This window comes from Poecilia reticulata, chromosome 2 (genome assembly GCF_904066995.2).
Source record: "Poecilia reticulata chromosome 2, P_reticulata-male-v2, whole genome shotgun sequence".
In the NCBI taxonomy this organism is placed as follows: domain Eukaryota; kingdom Metazoa; phylum Chordata; class Actinopteri; order Cyprinodontiformes; family Poeciliidae; genus Poecilia; species Poecilia reticulata.
In genome coordinates, this window is record NC_088831.1 from 24,829,116 (window position 1) to 24,847,397 (window position 18,282).

General features: G+C 41.4%; 3 protein-coding genes across 4 annotated transcripts; 1 reads left to right on the forward strand and 2 right to left on the reverse strand.

Annotated features, from left to right (window-relative positions):
- Nucleotides 1-3,609: 3,609 nt before the first annotated feature.
- Nucleotides 3,610-6,470, reverse strand: kctd12.1 (potassium channel tetramerisation domain containing 12.1). Its single transcript, XM_017307896.2, has one exon. The coding sequence runs from the start codon at nt 6,200-6,202 to the stop codon at nt 5,342-5,344; it is 861 nt and encodes a 286-aa protein (XP_017163385.1). The 5' UTR covers nt 6,203-6,470; the 3' UTR covers nt 3,610-5,341.
- Nucleotides 6,471-6,651: 181 nt separating this feature from the next.
- Nucleotides 6,652-14,433, forward strand: acod1 (aconitate decarboxylase 1). 2 transcript variants are annotated; one of them, XM_008433674.3, is made up of 5 exons: nt 6,652-10,363; nt 10,535-10,696; nt 10,862-10,951; nt 11,160-11,359; nt 12,909-14,433. In XM_008433674.3, the coding sequence occupies exons 1-5, from the start codon at nt 10,352-10,354 to the stop codon at nt 13,867-13,869; spliced, it is 1,425 nt and encodes a 474-aa protein (XP_008431896.2). In that variant the 5' UTR covers nt 6,652-10,351; the 3' UTR covers nt 13,870-14,433. The 2 variants fall into 2 exon arrangements, with proteins under 2 accessions (XP_008431896.2, XP_008431888.2); XM_008433666.3 differs by having other exon boundaries at nt 6,652-10,696.
- On the reverse strand, nt 14,422-17,728 carry LOC103479317 (glutamine amidotransferase-like class 1 domain-containing protein 3, mitochondrial). The gene is made up of 4 exons (XM_008433683.3): nt 17,482-17,728; nt 16,045-16,216; nt 15,722-15,920; nt 14,422-14,890 (listed from the first exon to the last, which is right to left on the reverse strand). The coding sequence occupies exons 1-4, from the start codon at nt 17,677-17,679 to the stop codon at nt 14,695-14,697; spliced, it is 765 nt and encodes a 254-aa protein (XP_008431905.1). The 5' UTR covers nt 17,680-17,728; the 3' UTR covers nt 14,422-14,694.
- Between the last annotated feature and the right edge of the window lie 554 nt (nt 17,729-18,282).

Genomic DNA, 18,282 nt, shown 5'->3' on the forward strand with positions numbered 1-18,282 from the left:
TCTCACCTTTATGGAAAAATGACAGGGAGATTGCCACTGTTGAAAAAATAACGCCATTTGAATTCCTGTCTGCACTGGTCCAGAAGCCATGTAGGGGAGGATCTGAGATTTTGCTGTGTGCTGGTTCACCAGGTCTACACATCACCCTAAAAACACACTATCCACACCTTAAAACTTAGGGGAGGCAACATCATGCTGGGGTATGTCATATCTTCAGCAGGGACATAAAAGCTGGTCAAGAGAACCTGTGAAATACAGGAGACTGGAAGAGAGGTTTACCCAAAACATAACCCAAGAGCTGCGAGGGAAAGACTTGGTTCACAGAATATCCATGTATGAAAATGACTTTGAAACAGTCGAGACTTAAAGTTGTCTGAGAATCTACAACAAGCACATAACGGACGGATGGACGGATGGATGGAATTCAATGCAATAATTTGTGGAACACCATGAAATGCAAAAAAAAAATTAAAAAAATCTCAAGGGATATTATCTTTTTTCCTGCTGAAGTTCAAGCAAAGTTTCTAATACTTTTCTCATTATTGTCCACCTTGCCTGTCGAGTCTGATTAGGTTAACGCCAACGTCTTTCTCGGTTTGCCGTGTCAAACTCTTTCCATATTTAATGATGGATTAAACATTGTTCTGTGAGATGTTCAGAGCTCCCTTCCTCAACCAGCGTATTATAATAATAATCAATGTTTTAGTTTCCAAGTCACGCTTTTTAATATAGTTTAGAAATAAATGCAGTGTCTCAAACAATTTCAATATTTGCTTCATGGGTGATTTATCACCGCAGCACGGCAACGAAGGGCATTTTTAATTAAACTCATTTTGGTGTCTCTAGTTAAAGTCGTTTCTTGAGAGTTTAGAGTAATACAAATTTATATGAGCAGAAAAAAGTTTTTAAAAAAAAGGGAAAAAAAGACCTAAATAAACTGATCAAGTTTAAAATGCTATGCAGGTGCCACACCATGATATCACAGATACACTATGCTTCCATCAATTCTCAAATTTTATTTTATTGACAGAATTGATGGATGATCAAGAACTAGCTCTAATGTTGTGACGGGGAATTTAGTACAGAATGTTTAGGTGGTGGATTATGAATCTACAAAAAACATGTCATCTTAAAATTACAAAATTAGAAGTAGTTCTTATTCAGATTGACCTTACATAACGTATTCACGCTGGCCACCAGAAGTCCTTCGCTTTGTGTTTGGGAGACTCTGGGGTTTTGGACTTACCTTAGTTAGCTACTCACACGGGGAGTATCCTGGACACTGATTATTAGAGCAAATTGTTAGTGTATGATTTATTTAAAGCTTTAAGAAATGCACTTGACCTTTTCTAACAATCTCTTTGAACAACTCTCAGGTCTAACAGGCCAATTATGTCACCAAGTCTGTGGACTTGGTAACATTTGTCGAGAGAGGTCACCGCCTACCGCGACTGATTCCAAAGACGTATATATAAAGATTTCATCCATCGTTTCAATCACACTGGCTATACTGGTTTCTTTCCTTTTTCTTCCCATTTCACAGTCAGTGACAGCATGCATGAATCTAAGGAGCAATGGAAATCACGCTTTATGGCTGAAATACGAAGCAAGTGCTGCGGGACTGAAATTTGCATGTGCCGCAACAGCTTGAACAATTTGTTCAGTTGTGAATGATAGTTCCCTGCACATGTTCAATTGGGTCCCAATCCACAGACTCAGAGGAGACGAGTGTCACAGCAGCTGAGGTGCTCATAATATTTCATGAGTAAACATGGCCATGAGTCAGTTGTTTGCACGCAGAAGTCGATGATGGACTGGTGACTAATCGAGGGTGTTTCCAAGGAATAAATGTCGTGTAAAAGAAGCCAGTTCTAATAAATGGCAATGTTGTCCATTGTCTTGTGTGTCTCTGACGCTAAAAAAAAAAAAAGAAAAAAGAAAGGATTAAAACTAGTTATTTATTTTTGAAGCATGAGCATTTCTGAAAATAATACCTAGATTTTGTATAGGGAAAGGTTGTGAGAATATACCTTATAGTGTGCTTCTTGTACACCGACATGTGTCTATTAGCTCTCTGAGACTGATTTTGACTTGTATTTCAGGGTGGACCATTTACAAATAAATGGTTTCAGAGAAATGTAAAAATAAAAACTGGGTGCACAAGTTTTTTATTTTTTTATTTTAGATTTTCCTCTAAGTCCACAGGGTCACATTTTCTATGTACAGACTCAAATATATCAATAAATCCCCAGTGATATTTCATTAAATGTTTCTCAGCAAATTGCAACTCAAGCTCTTCTGGTGGAGCACCCCGTTTCAAAGCACCAGACCCGTATCAGACTTAAGTGAGAGAAATTTCCTCAGGAAGAGTTTAGGACCCGCAAAATCCCCAATTTACCATGAATGGACAACTACTACACCCCCAGTGTCACTGTCTGGTGAAGACAGTTTCACATTGCCATGGTGTGAGTGTGTACCAATCAAGAAAAAAAAGAGTCTGCTCCAAACTCAACTCTTTCAAGCTAGATTGATACTTGCAGGCACCAACAAGGACCAGGCAAATGTCTTCTCTGGGAAGCCATTTGGATGATTTTGCCCCACTGACACAAGGCATGTTTGAAGGAGTCAGTGGGAGGCTTTCAGACAGTAGAGCGCTGCACCAGCTCTTCTTTTACAAATTTTGAATTATGAAATTGCCTAAGGGTATAACAATTGTTGACCTAAAGTGAGGCTAAGCCAATACTGAGCTGCTGAATCTCACTAAATAAATTTTAGTACAGAAACCTGTTGCTTCTGTTGTGACTGTTGAGATGCCGACCACATTGCTTTTATCAAATGTGCAAAACATACATTTAGAATGAAAATACAGCGTAGAGATTAAAAATGTAAATATTACTGAACTCACACAATTTCTCCATGGTGGCTGAAGAAGACCCAAGGTCTTTTTTAAATGATTTAGCAAAGAGATCATCTCTGCCGAGCCCCAAAGAGGGCTTGCTGTTCGTTCCCTAATCCCAGCCACATTTTGAAGGTGTAACAATCCATTTTCTGAGTCCGTTTCAAGCGAGAGCTGGCTGCGCTCTGGCCAGTCACTGACTCTCCATTCATCCACAATCGCTGGCAGACGGCACCCTCCTATTTGTGTGCAGCTGGACCCTTTCATTATTTACACTTGAAATGATAATGGCATCATGTGTGCGCAGCTGCATTATTTGCATCCACACGCCACGCTGCCGAATTCGTGTGACAAAACAGGAGCGGCGCATCCTCCTGCAACATTTAAATGCTAACGACATTCAGACGTGGAGGCTTTCTTCTCGTGCGGTTGAAAAGAAAACGGAGCACATCCAAGAAGCCAAACATGAAAGAGAGGAAAATGTTCAACGTTGGGCCTTTAGGGTTTACGAAAAGTGAAACAAATTTTCCCAGCGCCGTGCAGCGCTGAGATTTCCGAGCAGGGCATGTCTCTCTTTTTGAGGCTGACTCTTTGATTCCCTGTGGAGTAAGGGTTTGAAATGCAGGAGGGGAGAGGGGTGGAGGGCAAAATGCCACTAATTTTAACAGATAGTGCAGATTATAAGAGGAACATGATTGGCAAAAAGCTTGGAGTAAAAGAGAAGAAGGCTTTATTTAGGTCTGAACACTGTAACAAATATAGCAGACATTCCACGTATACATTTACAGTCACTGCAGCGGTAGAAACTGCTAGAAGACACTACAAAACTTGGGCAAACAACTCAGCCCTGAATGTACATTGACACCTAATATTAATCTCCGCCTGTCAGCTCTCCTGGACATCAATCAGTTCAGCGTTAAATCAGCTGGGACTATATGGCGATGAAGACGATGGCGGCTGCTTGTGCCATGGAGGTGCCCCAGCACAAACGCTGGGGCGCCTCCAGAAAGTTTACGAAAGACGACAGGGATGGTTACATGTCATTTCTTCCAAGTCCTTGTCAAGTACCAAGTCTTTAAGGAGCAGGTCTGAGTCAAATCTCAGGTTACAGAGGACCAAGACAAAATCCTAGGGGGGCAAGTCCAAATTAAGTCTTGAGTTTACGGGAAGCAAGTCCGAATCATGTCTCAAGCTACTAAGGACTAAGTCTAAGTCAAAAGCCGGTGTTTTTCAGGAGCAATTTCAAATTAATGACAAATGCAAGTCTAGCCTCAAGGGTTAACGATTAGAGGAGGTTCCCCATGTAACAATCCACGTCACTGAGTTCAATACCTGGTCATTGGCTGCATGGCTACCTGTTTCTCTCTGGCCTCTTTCCCATCCTCTGTCAACAAAGGCCACTAATGCCACACACACACAAAAAAATCTATGTCTCAAATCTTTTGCCATAAATCTCGTTAATCTTTAAGTCCAAGTCAAGTTGCTATGGGGTCAGCCAAAGTCTCAAGTTACTTGCCTCAAGTCCAAGATGAATCTTATTATCCATTAACTCGTTCAACATTTTCACATCAGATGCATCTCATCTAATTGAAACACACAAACATTTGTAATCTTTACATTTTTGAGAAGATTAAATTCAACATGTAAGAAAAAATATTAAATACTGCTGTGTTATTTATATATTTTTTAAAAAATTTAAATGGCAACATATTTACCTGGATAATGATATAAATATGCAGTTATGTTCTATGAAAAATAGCAGAGAAATATTAACATGATTTAACGTTGAATTTCTGCACTAAATAAGTTAATACCTGTTGATGCCCTTGCTTGAAATGCTCTAGCTCTTTACGGTGTTATGTTGGGTTTGGAGGGTTTTCTTCTTACTTTGAGTGGGATTATTTAAAAAAAAAAAAAAAAAAGATAGTAGGAAACCCTCTTAAAAGCTTTTCTGTCAGGTCTAAACCATAATTTCCCATTTGTGGAACAAATAAAACAAAGAGATTTGTTTATTTCTGCTTAAATGTCACAACTTGTGCTTTTCATTTTTGAAGAATCAGGAGTGCCTTTGTCGTTTCTAAGTTAAGGCCTAAATTTACAGAGTATAGATGAAAAACTAAATACCCCCCACGTGTTGTTTGGACACCGGAAAATGAACATCTTTAAGGATAACCACTTCCCCCTCCCGGTCCCCCTCCCCCCCCTCCCACACTTTGGAGGCACAACTGCTCATGTGATGCTCAATTAACAAACTCAAATTGATTTTCTCGGTGAAATTCAGTTAGAACCGTGTCTAGAATCTATTTCCGAGTCGAGTAATCAGTTTTCTCTCTGCCACTCGTTCCCTACAATTCAGAACAAGAACTTTTCAAAAAGACAGTCCTTTCTAGATTTTGTTTTGCTATGTACATTTTTTTTTACATCGAAATGGCACGAATGAGCTTATTATTCCCGACAGAAGACATATTCAGTGTAGCTTGTCCAGATCTTGTCCTCGTTTGGATCGTTGCTGGTGTAGGCGCAGGTACCCGTGGAGCTGCAGGCCACCATGTGAAAGCCCGCCTCTGTCAGCTTGTCAAACGCCTGCTCAAGAAAATTATACTTCAGGTAGTAGCGGGAGGTGTACCTCTCCGGGGGCCTGTCCGGGTCCCTGCTCTCGTTCAGCGTCTCCCCGAACACCTCTTTCGCCAGAGAGGTCTTCCCGCACACGGTGATGCGCGCCACCCTCCGGAACTTGGCGTCGGTCTGGATATCCCTACCGATCGTGTAGGAGCCGCGGTATCCTATGGTGATGTACCCGGACTTTCTGGAGTCCAGAGACGGTGAGCGCATGGCCCCGCTGGCGGACAGGGCGCGCAGCGGCTCCCCGGAGGAGGAGCAGCACTGCGCGCCGTCCTCCGTGTCGCTCTGGCTGATCTCCTCGCTGATCGAGTTGTCCTTACTCACCCGCGGGCTGAGGCGCTTAGCCAGGTCCCGCAGCAAGAAAAAGTCAGCCTCCCTCTGCAGGCGGCTCTTCTCCGGGAAGTAGTCCGGGAGGACTAAGTTCAGGTCTCTCAGGTAGTCGAGGATGTATCGGAACAGGAAGCCGTCCCTGTCCAAGAAGAAGCGCCCCTTGCTGTCTCTCGCCAGCTCCTTGGGGGACTTCTTGCTGAACATGTTCCACAGGAGCGAGTCCGGCACGGCGATCAGAGTTTTGTGCCTGGTCACGTACACCTGCCCGCCGACGTTCAGCTCGATGATCTCTGAAAACGGGGAGCCCGAGTCCCCGCAGCCGGACGCGGCGCGCTCCGTGTCGGCCAGTGCCATGTTCTCCGAGCCGCTCTGCGCTGCAGCAGGAGGATCAGTGGGAAGGAACAACGAGGTGCCAGCGGCGGCAGCCTGCTTATGAAGACTGGGCTTACCATGTGCGTGTGTGCGCGTACTCACAGGGGTGACTGATAAATTAACATTTAACTGTTGAGATGCTGCCGTGAGGGGCGCCTCTGCAGCTTCCTACTCCCGTTTTCTCGCTCGCCTCTCACACGCAAATACAAATACGGACAGACAAGGACGGAGAGGAGAGGAGAGGAGAGGAGAGGAGAGGAGAGGAGAGGAGAGGAGAGGAGAGGAGAGGAGAGGAGAGGAGAGGAGAGGAGAGGAGAGGAGAGGAGAGGAGAGGAGAGGAGAGGAGAGGAGAGGAGAGGAGAGGAGAGGAGAGGAGAGGAGAGGAGAGGAGAGGAGAGGAGAGGAGAGGAGAGGAGAGGAGAGGAGAGGAGAGGAGAGGAGAGGAGAGGAGAGGAGAGGAGAGGAGAGGAGAGGATGAACGCAAATGATATCCTCCGGTTTCAGGGGCGTTACCTCAGAGAGACACGGAGGGGCATTTCCCACCCCTTACATTTTAAATAGAATATCACCAAAAAAAAAACAGTTAATTCATAAAAGTTATATAAATTCATTCACACAAAGTGGTGGATTTCAAGTATTAGCTGATAAGTCAGTCTTATATTCAGAAAAGTCATTTTCTCATAAACTGGCTGTTCGCACACAGGGAGCTGTTTCCACACGTTAACAGAAGGTTAAGTGGAAGGAGAAACTCCTTCCACACGACAACCAGAAAAAAAAAATCTGAAGCAATTACAGCATTCGAGAGTTGATGGACAAATCAAATCACATGCACTGCAGCAGCTTGACTCAACTTCAACGTCAGGGGCCATCTTATCTGACTGAGGAGGAAAAGATGGAATTACTGCTCCGTGCTGCAAAGTCCTCTTTTTAGCTGAAAATAAATGTTGCATCTCAATTCAAAATGAGCATCCCACAGTCTGGAGGGAGTGGGGCAGAGTCACAGGAGAAGAGAAGTGTCCATCAAATCCAAAATGGGGATTGGATGCAGTATAAAGCATGGACATATTTTAGGTCGATTTCTAAAGTAAAAAAAAAAAAAAGAAAGAACAATTTTTGTATTGCTTTTATGGATTACTGTAGTTTTCTGAGAAACCGAATTTTATTTTTTTCTGTATCTGTAAGTCATACTTATCAAAGTTAGGGGGAAAATAAATTAATTACACCACAATAACTTACACTTTTTAAACTCGATAAGTCAGATAAATTAATTTTCCATCTGTATGTGGCTAATATATCTTAATATGAATTTTAGAAATGAGTGTACAAGATCCAAGAAGTTGTTCTAAGACGTTTATTTATTTATTTATTTATTTATTTATTTATTTATTTATTTATTTATTTATTTATTTATTTATTTATTTATTTATTTTTATGTCTGTATGCATTTTTCAATCTTTTGTCTGTCACTCGCTCATGGATTCACTCTTTCCGCTCCTTAAGTATCGCAGCATGAAACTCCTGAATGCTCTCATGGCTCATTATGGCGCTCAATTAATGTCCGAGCTTCTCTTGATTATCTGAATAATCCAAGAAATGTCCAGAATTATTCCAACTGATATCTGTTACTCTAAGGCATCGGACATAAAACATGGAAAGAGCGACACCTATTGTCCTGGAGATGGAAATGCAGCCAGTGAACACAAACCCCAGTTTTTAGAGTGGAGAAGCAAAACCAGGAAATGAAGGGAGGGCTTTCATCTCAGAAAAAAACAAAAAAATATTATTATTATATATATCTATGATCTATAATATATATAATTTATTTGCACACAGTGATTTTTTTTCCTGTTCATAATTGGTTATTGCAAAAATAATTGAACACATTTTACATTTCTTCCTCTAAGAATGACAGGTTATGTAGTCAAAAAGTTAATATATTCATTGTCTCTGTTCCCTGTAGCAATAACTGCGGTTGCAGGTTGCACAATATGCTCAAATAAAGGCATTTAAAGGGCCAGAATCAGAGCTTTTATAGATAGAAGTGTAGTTTCCCTGGGATTGGGAGAAAAGAAGCATGCATGCATGCATGCCAATGAATTTGTTCTGCAAAATGATATTTAACGTGAGACAGGAAAAGGAAATGCATAAGATTTTAGCTGAGGTGTGAAACCAGAGGAAGTGTTTGAGGAAGTTGCGGGACTGGATTGCTCGAAAGCGAAATAAAAATCCCTGCCAGCAGAGGACTGATGGCATGCTATTATCAAACTGAATTTTCTTAGGTGTATTCAAGGCATAAAGGTAATAAATGATAATCTAAGCAGACCTTGGTTAGTCATTATGACAAACTCTATTTGGGACTCTTGTATTAAGATGGAGTTAGAATGAAACCACAAAGCCAGCTGTAAATAAAACATGTTTAGAAGAGAAATTAAAATGAGAAAATTAAAAATTTTGAATGCTTCCTTGCTATGTACCTGTGTTACAACCTGAAAGGAAAACATAAATAATAATTTTTATTTTTATTTTTTTACTTCTTGGAAATCTTCACAGGATGCTGCTTTCAATAATTGGGTGTTGCTGTTTTGAAACCATAACTTGTCATTTTTGAAGTTGCGTAATTTTCCTGTGCTTGATGTTAATTACACAGAGTCCAGAAAATATTCACACGCCCCATTCATTAACGTTGCATAATGAAAACTTTTAAGATTGTTCCTTTTTTTTTATGAGCAGTTGTCTGCTTTTCTAATTTCTTCATTTCCATCTCTAGCTGTTTGAAGTCAAACAATCTTTGTCAGGTGACTGCGGGTCGGTGACTGGTTTAGACTCATGACAAATTTTTCGGTACAGAACTTCCTATTTCAAAATACTGAATTTCCATTGTCCGTGGTCTCAAAAACACACGTATTGTGAAAGACAAAGACAAGTTTTTTTATCCCCAGGTTACGAGGCCGAGGCAGTACAGAAGGTCAAGTAGCTCTTCTTGAATCGATTAGTTCTGCATGAAAGTCAGAAATAAACATTTGATTATTGTTTTGATTACAGGTATGCTAGAAAATTGTGTAAAGATAGAATGTTAAAAAGGTCATTAATGTATTTAGATACAAATGAAAACAGATGGTTGCATTTATATTTCTCACTGACACACAAAAGTGTTCCTGTTTTAGGCCAGGTGGGAAGATATATAATAGCGTATGTAATTTAATATTGTTTCTTTTCACTAAGTGGCAGACTAATACATATATTAATACATATACTATATATTTTTTTACTTTTGCTTTATTACTTCGTTCACTTTCAGAAGTTTACATACACTTCCTCATTTGGCACCATTCCGTTTATGTTGAATAATGTAAGTCATAAAGACATTTCACAACAGCTTGTTGGGAGTTTTGACCCATTCCTTCCGTCAGAACTGGTGTAACTGAGTCAGATTTGTACACTGCCTTGCTCAAATACGTACTTTCAGATATTCCCACAAACTCTCCATAGGACTGAGATGAGGGCTTTGTGATGACCTTGTTGTCCTTAAGCCATTTTGTAACTAATTTGGTTGTTTAATTAGTGTCCCCGTCCATTTGGAAGACTATTTTTTTTCCCCAAGCTTTAACTTCCTGGCTGATATTTCACCCGTTATTTCAATATTTCCTCATTATGTTCTTTCCTTGTCATGCCCTCTAAAGCGTGAAGTCCAAGTTGTCTCTTCTTCTGCAAACACCCCACCACTTGATGCTGCCACCCCCGTACTTGACAGTAGCAGATGATGTCCTCAGTCTTTGCAAGTTTTTACTTTTCCCTCTAAATGTAACGATCATGGCCAGTTTTAGATTCATCGGCCCGCACAACTATTCTCCAAGCGTTATAATATTATATCTATAATTGAACATGCCATTTAAGAAGATGATGTTGACACTAAAACAAAAGCAAAACAACTCGCAGCACATTTCCCAAAACAGTCGATAAAATCAAGGATAAGGAAACATTCAGTCATTGTGAAAGTACACACTTCTCATCAAGGGTGGATTGAAGCCACTTTGGAAATTTGGCCGACCAGCCCTCACGCAGGCGAGCTAGCTATAAAAGACGAGGACTCTCACATGTTCTGTCACTTCAGCGCCTGGTTGAGTGCGAACAATGCTGCGGAAGGTATCGCAGATTTCTTTCACTCCCAGATTTGAATTTTCTCAGCGTTTTCTCTGCAATACTTTCTCAGCTTTTTTGTGTGTGTTTTGCTCTATTTATTCCACATTAATCTTGTTTGTTCTCAAGCAGCTGTTTTCTTTCTTTTTTTTTGTTTGTTTGCTTTCACTTCTCCAGGGTGTTACCGAGAGCTTTGGAGCTGCTATCCACGCCCTGGGTGCCTCTCAGCTGACAGATGGTGTGATTAACAGGAGCAAAAGGATGATGCTGGACACCCTGGGTGTTGGGCTGTTAGGGACCCGGACAGCTGTCTTCAACAAGATTCTTAAGTACAGCCAGGTAAGCCGAGACGAGTCAAATCATCCGTTTTCCTAACGCGAGCTACATTTACCTAAGTCCTGCTCTTCCTCACTTGACCTGTTCCTGCTGAGATTTTGAGTAAAATCTGAAAGCGAGCGCCGCTGCTCACTAAAGATCACTTTTCATGCGTTGGTCTGATTGCAGCTGTTCACATCTGAGCACAGAAGCAGCATTTGGGGAAGATCAGACAGAACGCTGCCTCCTTGTTATGCCGCGCTCGTCAACGGCATCGCAGTAAGTTTCGACGCAGAAATGCACCACAATAGAAAGTTAACACTCCACATTTTATCACATTCCAACCACAGCTTTTTGCAACTGGTTTGTATTATTGTGTTGGTAAAATCTCAACAAAACGTATTAAAGTTGCGAACTACTCATGCAAAATTTTGTGCATTGTACAATTTGTCTCTCTTTTGACCTTTGATGACCCCTGTGACTCAAGGTTCACTCCATGGACTTTGATGACACTTGGCATCCAGCGACTCATCCTTCTGGAGCCGTTCTGCCAGCTCTGCTGGCCCTGGCCGAGACGCTGCCCAGCCGGCCTTCTGGTCTGGACTTGCTGCTGGCGTTCAACGTTGGCATCGAGGTGCAAGGCAGGCTGATGAGATTCTCCAGGGAGGCTTACAATATCCCCGAAAGGTGGGAAACGTTTGGCAGTCTCTGAAACCATTAAGATTACTGTCAGATTATTCTCACCCAGTTGTGAGAATGGATGAATCCCTGAAGACATGTGAGCCTTAAAAGGCTTGTTCACCCAGTTATAAAATAAAAAAACTTTAAGTCATTAAAAGTGTATCAATATATCAGAAAGTTTTTTTATTATTATTACATTACACGTCTGTTCACCAGGAATTACGAAACAGCATACATTTTTGAAACACTTCAATTTTTTCCCGATTTTGTCATGTTGAAACCATAACTTTTAATGTAAAGTGGAAGGAATAATAATAATAATAATAATGTTAGATTAAATTATTAATCTGATAGCTATTTTTAACTGATGTTTTTGTCATAATTTCAGTTTTGCTTTTCAATAAAAAAAAGAAAAATTAAGTTAAAATTATTTTCTGATTAGGTGTCAGTCAAATTAACCAAGCTGTTTTGCTCCTCAAGCTGGCGTAGCAAGCAACAAATGGAAAAGCTTGACAAGAAAAAAAGCCAAAGAAACCGCCCACTTGTGGAGGACAATGCTGCAAATAACCATAAGTAATAAACTGTGGAAATAAAATAAAATTTGATGTAATTAGTATAAAATATTACAGATTTTCTTACAAAATTTTCCACCACAGTAAAGTACTCATGACCATCTACAATCAGACGGTGTCAGGCTGTATTTACGCTAAACGAAGGAGAAAAGAAAACATTTTAAGAGCTGATGTTTCTTTATATATTTTGTAGCATTGTCTGTGGATTTTAAAAGGGGGCCCCTGGCCAGAGGTTAATGTGTTTTGAGGGACAATAGCAAAGAAAGGTCCTCCTTTAGACAGATTCAAGTTTTTTGTCTCTTCTTTTGCAAAATGGCTCAACTTAAGTCAGATTGGGTGGAGAAGCTCTGTCAACGTCCATTTACAAGTTTCCTCATTGGGTTTTAGGTGTGGCCATTCTAAAAAAAAAAAAGAGAGAGAGAAATCAGTGTGCTTTAATCTAAAATGCTCTGGTTGAGTCTCAGGTTGTTATTCTGATGGGAGATTAACCTTCGCCCTAGTCTGGAGTGTTTTGCAACTTTTTTCTCTGTGTTTTCAGTGTTTCTGTTAAAGAAAAGCATCTCCTCTGACCCAAACACCTTTTTACCACATGATTGCTAGATATCCTATGATAATCCTATCCTATTGTGGCGACATGCTAACAATTTCCTGCTGTTTTCTTATTAAACCTATTGTCTGTTTACTATTTCAACAGGTGACTGTTGAAATAGTAGAAGATTGTTGATTTTTTTCAACAATCTTCTTGCCTGGTGTTTCAGCTTTGGTTTGACATGCTGATGTGGTACAACTGCACGTTTCTTTGTGTTAGTACATCCCGGTAAAATGCCTCATATTATTGTTGTAACATGACAAAATATGAAAAATACTTTTGCATTTAACTGTACTTGATTAGTTTCTCATGAAGTTTCTATGGTTTACGAGCACAGGAAATTGTTTTATTGTCCACAAAAATTCTAACGTGGCCCTTCGTTTTGAATCCTCAGGTTCCACCCTCCCAGCATAGTTGGAGTGATGGGGAGCGCCGCGGCCTCCGCCAAACTCCTCGGCCTGTCTCCTCCTCAGTGCAGTCACGCGCTGGCCATCGCAGCCTCCTCTGCCGGGGCGCCTTTGGCCAACGCCGCCACTCAAACCAAGCCCTTCCACATAGGGAACGCAGCTCGGAGAGGCTTAGAAGCTGCCCGGCTGGCACAGATGGGACTGGAGGGAAACCCCTCCATGCTGGACATGGACGTCGGTTTGGGAGTTTACTACAATGACTACAGCCCTTCCACGATGCCAGATTGTGCCTCTGGTGTCTTCAGGTGGATCCTGGAAGATCAGGATGTGGCATTCAAGCGCATCCCTGCTCACCTGGCCATGCACTGGCTGGTGGATGCAGCTCAAGCGGCCCGTGGGAAGCTCCAAGAGGCGGCCTGGAACTTTGACCTCAGCCAGATCCAAAGGGTCACCCTGAAAGTGCCTCCATCCAAGTACATTAACTGCCCCTTTCCCACCACGGAACATCAGGCCAGGCACTCCTTCCAGTTCAACGCCTGCTCGGCCCTGCTGGACGGCAAGGTGACGGTGGCTTCCTTCGACCCGGCTCAAATTAACCGCCCCGCTCTGAAGGAGCTTCTTTCTAAAGTTGAGGTGAAGACGCCGGTGGACAACCATCCCAGCTTCGACAAGATGTACTGCGAGGTCCAGATAGAGACGGCTCAGGGAGAAAGCTGCACAGCCAGATGCAATACCTTTTACGGCCACTGGAGGAAGCCTCTGAGTCAGGAGGACCTGGTGGAGAAGTTCATAGTTAACGCTTCGTCGGTATTGTGCACGGAGGGAGTGGAGGGAGTGATTGATGTGATTGGGAACATTGAGAAGGTGCCGGAGAGCTCGGTCTTGTGCTCGTATCTGAGGATGACCAGTAACACGCTCGAGCAGGTGTACAGCACAAGAATGATCTGACTGAGTGATTTAAAGGGACAGTGTTATGCAAAATATACTCAACGTCCTGTTAATAGTGTTATTCCCTCATCAAAAGCATACCTGAAGTGTTGCTTTGATTTTTTTTCCCATGAATGATTGAGGAATCCTTGTGGTCTATACCATCCCTGCCTTTTTTCATCCTCACCAACTCAGCTCCTTCAGACTAGACAGCAGCAATTAGCAAACACCTGAACTGAGCAGCTACTGAGCTAATAAAAGGAGTTACTGGCTGTATGATGAGATGCAGGTAAAAACATTAACAGAGGAATGTTGTGATGATGCTAAATGTGCTGGAAAGAGCAGGAGCTTCTTAAAGAGACAGAGCCTCGATTTCAAGGCGCTAAATTGCAAAGTCCAATTTCTTTTAAGTCATGTTTTATATATACACAATTGTTGAAGAGAAGCTGGGAGTTACTTGACTGTACTTTAAAATGGTGTGACATGCCTAGAAAACATAACACTGTCTCTTTAAAATAAGAAAATGTAAAATGTAAATATTTTTTATTGCCGGAGAGATTTGGGTGAAATAAATTGAACTGCAAAGCAAGTTTTCTTTATTGATCCTCAGAAATTTAATCAACAATGACGGTGTTAGAATACAATGAAATAAATCCTTTTTTTTTTTTTGGGTGAACCAAAAGTTTCAAACATGATGCAGACGTCAGAACTATCCCCAAAAAGCTAACATTTCAAGAGTATCTCTTTTTAATCGAATTTAAATCTCCTTGTTAACTGAGCAGCTGCCTACAAAAATAACTTGGCAAATCTACACTCCGACATTCGTTTCTGCGTTCTTCTGCCGAATCAGGCCATCTTCAAGACGCCCTGCACCATGGAGCCGATCCCGTCAAAGATCTCGTGGATAGGAGCGTCGCACATGAAGGCGCAGGTGGTGACCAGCTTGTTCTTCTCGTCCACGTGGCTCTCGCCGACGCCCTTGCTGACATGCTTGCAGCCCAGCTGGTTGATGGCGTCGGCCGTTCCCGCCGTGTCTGGATACCTGAGCAGGGGAAACAAAATAAGAGTTAATTGCTGCGTGAAGCGACGGTTTAATCGTCAGACAGTCAGACCAAGATTTTTCCCTTTTTTTTTAAACTAAATACCAGAATTTTTTTTTATTTTTCTAAGTTCTAAGTGCTTTAACATAAAAAGCTGTGGAAGTGATTGGTCATTACGGCCATCCTTACATTTGGACTAGAACAGCAGAACCTTGTAAGCCTGAGATTAACCACTCGAGTCTGCAGAAAATGTCGGATGGTTAAAGTTTGTCCTGTAGCTTAGTGAAGGAAAAAAAATGAATTAATGCTGCAGAAAGAAAACACAAGATCCTCCATAATGGAACCTCTTGGTCCTCTAGTCTCTTTTTTCATCAGCGATATTTTCTAGCTCGACTCCAGCTTCACAGCAGATGTTTTGATCACTTCTAAAAGTCTTGAAAGCTTGAGTTTCATTGTCACACAGTCAGAGGTGAAAACTGCTATGAAACGGCATGTGTCATGAAATCCATGAGTACAACTTGATTACTGTAAATGATCATTTGCCTGACATTGTGAAACCAACCCTGCAGCATTTGCACGTTCCCTGAAAATGCTTCCTTCCTCGTCGACGTGAAAAATCGGCATTATGCCAAAACTCTAGTGGTCGTGCGGCCACGCTGTTCTGAACGTGTAGAGGAAGTTGGGGTTAGGAGAACTGGTCAATTTCTCTTTCCATATGTAGTTATGAGAAAAGAGAGAATTTTTTAGCAAACCTGCAGTTTCATTAGGAATTAAGGAAATGCGTTTGCTTCATTCCACTAATTCCCACCCGGTATGGAGCGTTTAACACTCACTTGCTGTCCTTCTCGATGCCGACGGTGACCTCGCAGCCCGGGAGCACCTTGGCTGCCAGGACGGGCGAGATGCAGCAGAGGCCGATGGGTTTGCCTTCGCTGTGGAACGCCTGCAGAGCGGCCTTCACCTCGTCGTTGACGGAGCAGTCCTTCCCCTGCACTGCCCACGTACACAGGTTCTTCGCCGCCCCAAAACCACCTGAGAAACAACAACAACAAAAAAAAAACAGGGAGTTACAGCACAGCTTTCACTTACACCGCCCACTGTAACATCTGTCGGGAGGTAACTGCAATCAAGGAGGCCGAAGCAGCGGTGGATAAACCTGGGAATACGATGGCGTCATGGTCTTTGGCACTGAGCTTAGACAGATCCTGGATGTTCCCACGGGCGAGTCGTGCGCTCTCCACCAGAACGTTTCTCTTCTCCTCGGAAGGTTCACCTTTCAGGTGATTGACCACGTGCATCTGGTCGACGTTGGGAGCAAACATTTGCACCTGGAAGCGAGGAAAAACGGAGAGGAAGCAATTTTTATCAACAGAACACAACCAGCGTAGCAAACTGAAAACTATATGAGTAAAACTAAGATTTTAAAAGAATAAAGGATATCAGATTTCTTGAGGAGCTTTTTACGCTTTCTTGTTTTAAAGAGTGATATTTTAACGTCCCAGCAGCCAGTGAATGCAGCATTTAAACATCTGCGTTGACTGGAACACCCAGAAGAAGGAGGAAAGCCAACAATATGCATGGATGGTTTTGGGCTTTTAAATATGGATTTGAGCCATTCTTTTTCCCAGATGGAATAATTTTAAAATGAGTTTATTTTATCCAGCTTACACAGGGTCAAAAATACACATGCATGTTTAAAGCTACAATAACAAACACCAATATTTGAACATAAACTTTGCATCAAGTTTCAGTAAAACCTAGCTTCAGGCATAATTCTGCCGGAACACTCTTTATTAGAAACGGTAGAGCACATTTAAACTGGACTTCACTGTTATATTAGAGGTTATTCCAGATGATTAATAATTGGCTGTTTAATTCATTAGAAAACTAGTTTTTAGTGGACTGGAGGGTCGAGCGCACCCTATGGTCCTCTCAGCTGCTCTCATTGCAGAGTATTTTGATCCTGAGCACTTCAGTTGCCAAACCAGGCTGTGATGCATGTCTGGACTTCCTCCAAAGTGAAGTGAAGTTGCGGTGTCTTCACTTCAACAACAATATGTGAGAATAAAGACTAAGAAAGTTGTCCCTGTTCCAAGACTGACCTCTTTAAGATTAACTGAAATTTTGAGCATAATTTCTCCTGGAGAGAATTTCTATTTTGAGCTACTTGGCTACAATGACAGACAAAATGTTTGAGGGGGGTCGCAGAATCTTTCAAACTGGGTTTTATTGATTCTACCTTTAGTGGAGAATAATCTAGTCCTGCTTTGAAGAATGCTGTAGTTTTTTTTTTGTTTTTTTAAGCTAGAGCAGGTTAAATTTCATTTTGGTGAATATAGTGGAAATCGCTCTTTAGCTTTAGTTATCCGAATCGGAAGCTAACCTCAGCTTCCCTAATGTCACTCAGTATTGCTGAACAGCTTATAGAGGTCAGGTCATTTTCACGCAGATCACATCAGCACTGCGTGTAATTCTGACATAATGAATCCCTCTGATTGACTTCAATATGTGGCAGAGTGACTAATTCATACTTTCGCCAACTTCACACCTCAAACCACACAAGGGTCAGACCCTGCAAATAAAGCAGACTTACAGTGGCACCTCCTCTGCTCAGATGGACCAGAACAGCCGAGGCCTCATGGATTTCACTTCCATCATAAACCCCGCAGCCCGCCAGCACCACAGCGACGCGTTTAGCCATCTGGGAGGAATAAAAGCTTTTATTCAGAGTCTGGACCGTCCTGAGAGTCAGTAGGCTGCGACTACTGTGCTGGAGAAGGCTGAGCAGCATGTCGGACGGCCCCTTTCTAACTCTGCTTCCTCTTCTGTGGATTACAAGGGGCGTGAGATGGTGTTCGGGCACGTTAGCTCATTAGCGCCCTCGTGTGTTTGAACAGGAGCGTCACCACGGTACGTTTGAGAAAATATCCAAAAAGCATAATGGTTTTGTTTGTTTTTTTGCTTTATCTAAACACAGTTTTCGATTATTTTTTTTATAAGCAAGCACTAAAATAAGTTATATTCCTACTTTATTAATTTGGAAAAGACACTGAATTTAAACATAATGTGTAATTAAATACAGTTGAATTGTGCAGTGAATTTTGAATTAAGCTTAAAAAAAGTTTTGCTTGACATTTACATGAAAATATTAAAATAAACTAGCATTAATTGCGTTTTGGTATTGTGCAATTTCAAACTAAAACCTCCACCAGAAAAATTATTTTTATTCCCTGCAGGAAAAAATATATATATATATATATATATATATATATATATATATATATATATATATATATATATATATATATATATAATTTTTTTTTCCGTTTGGTTTTGACTTTTAAAGCTTCAATCTTTAAATCTTTAAATCTGGTATATAAATATAATTATTTAT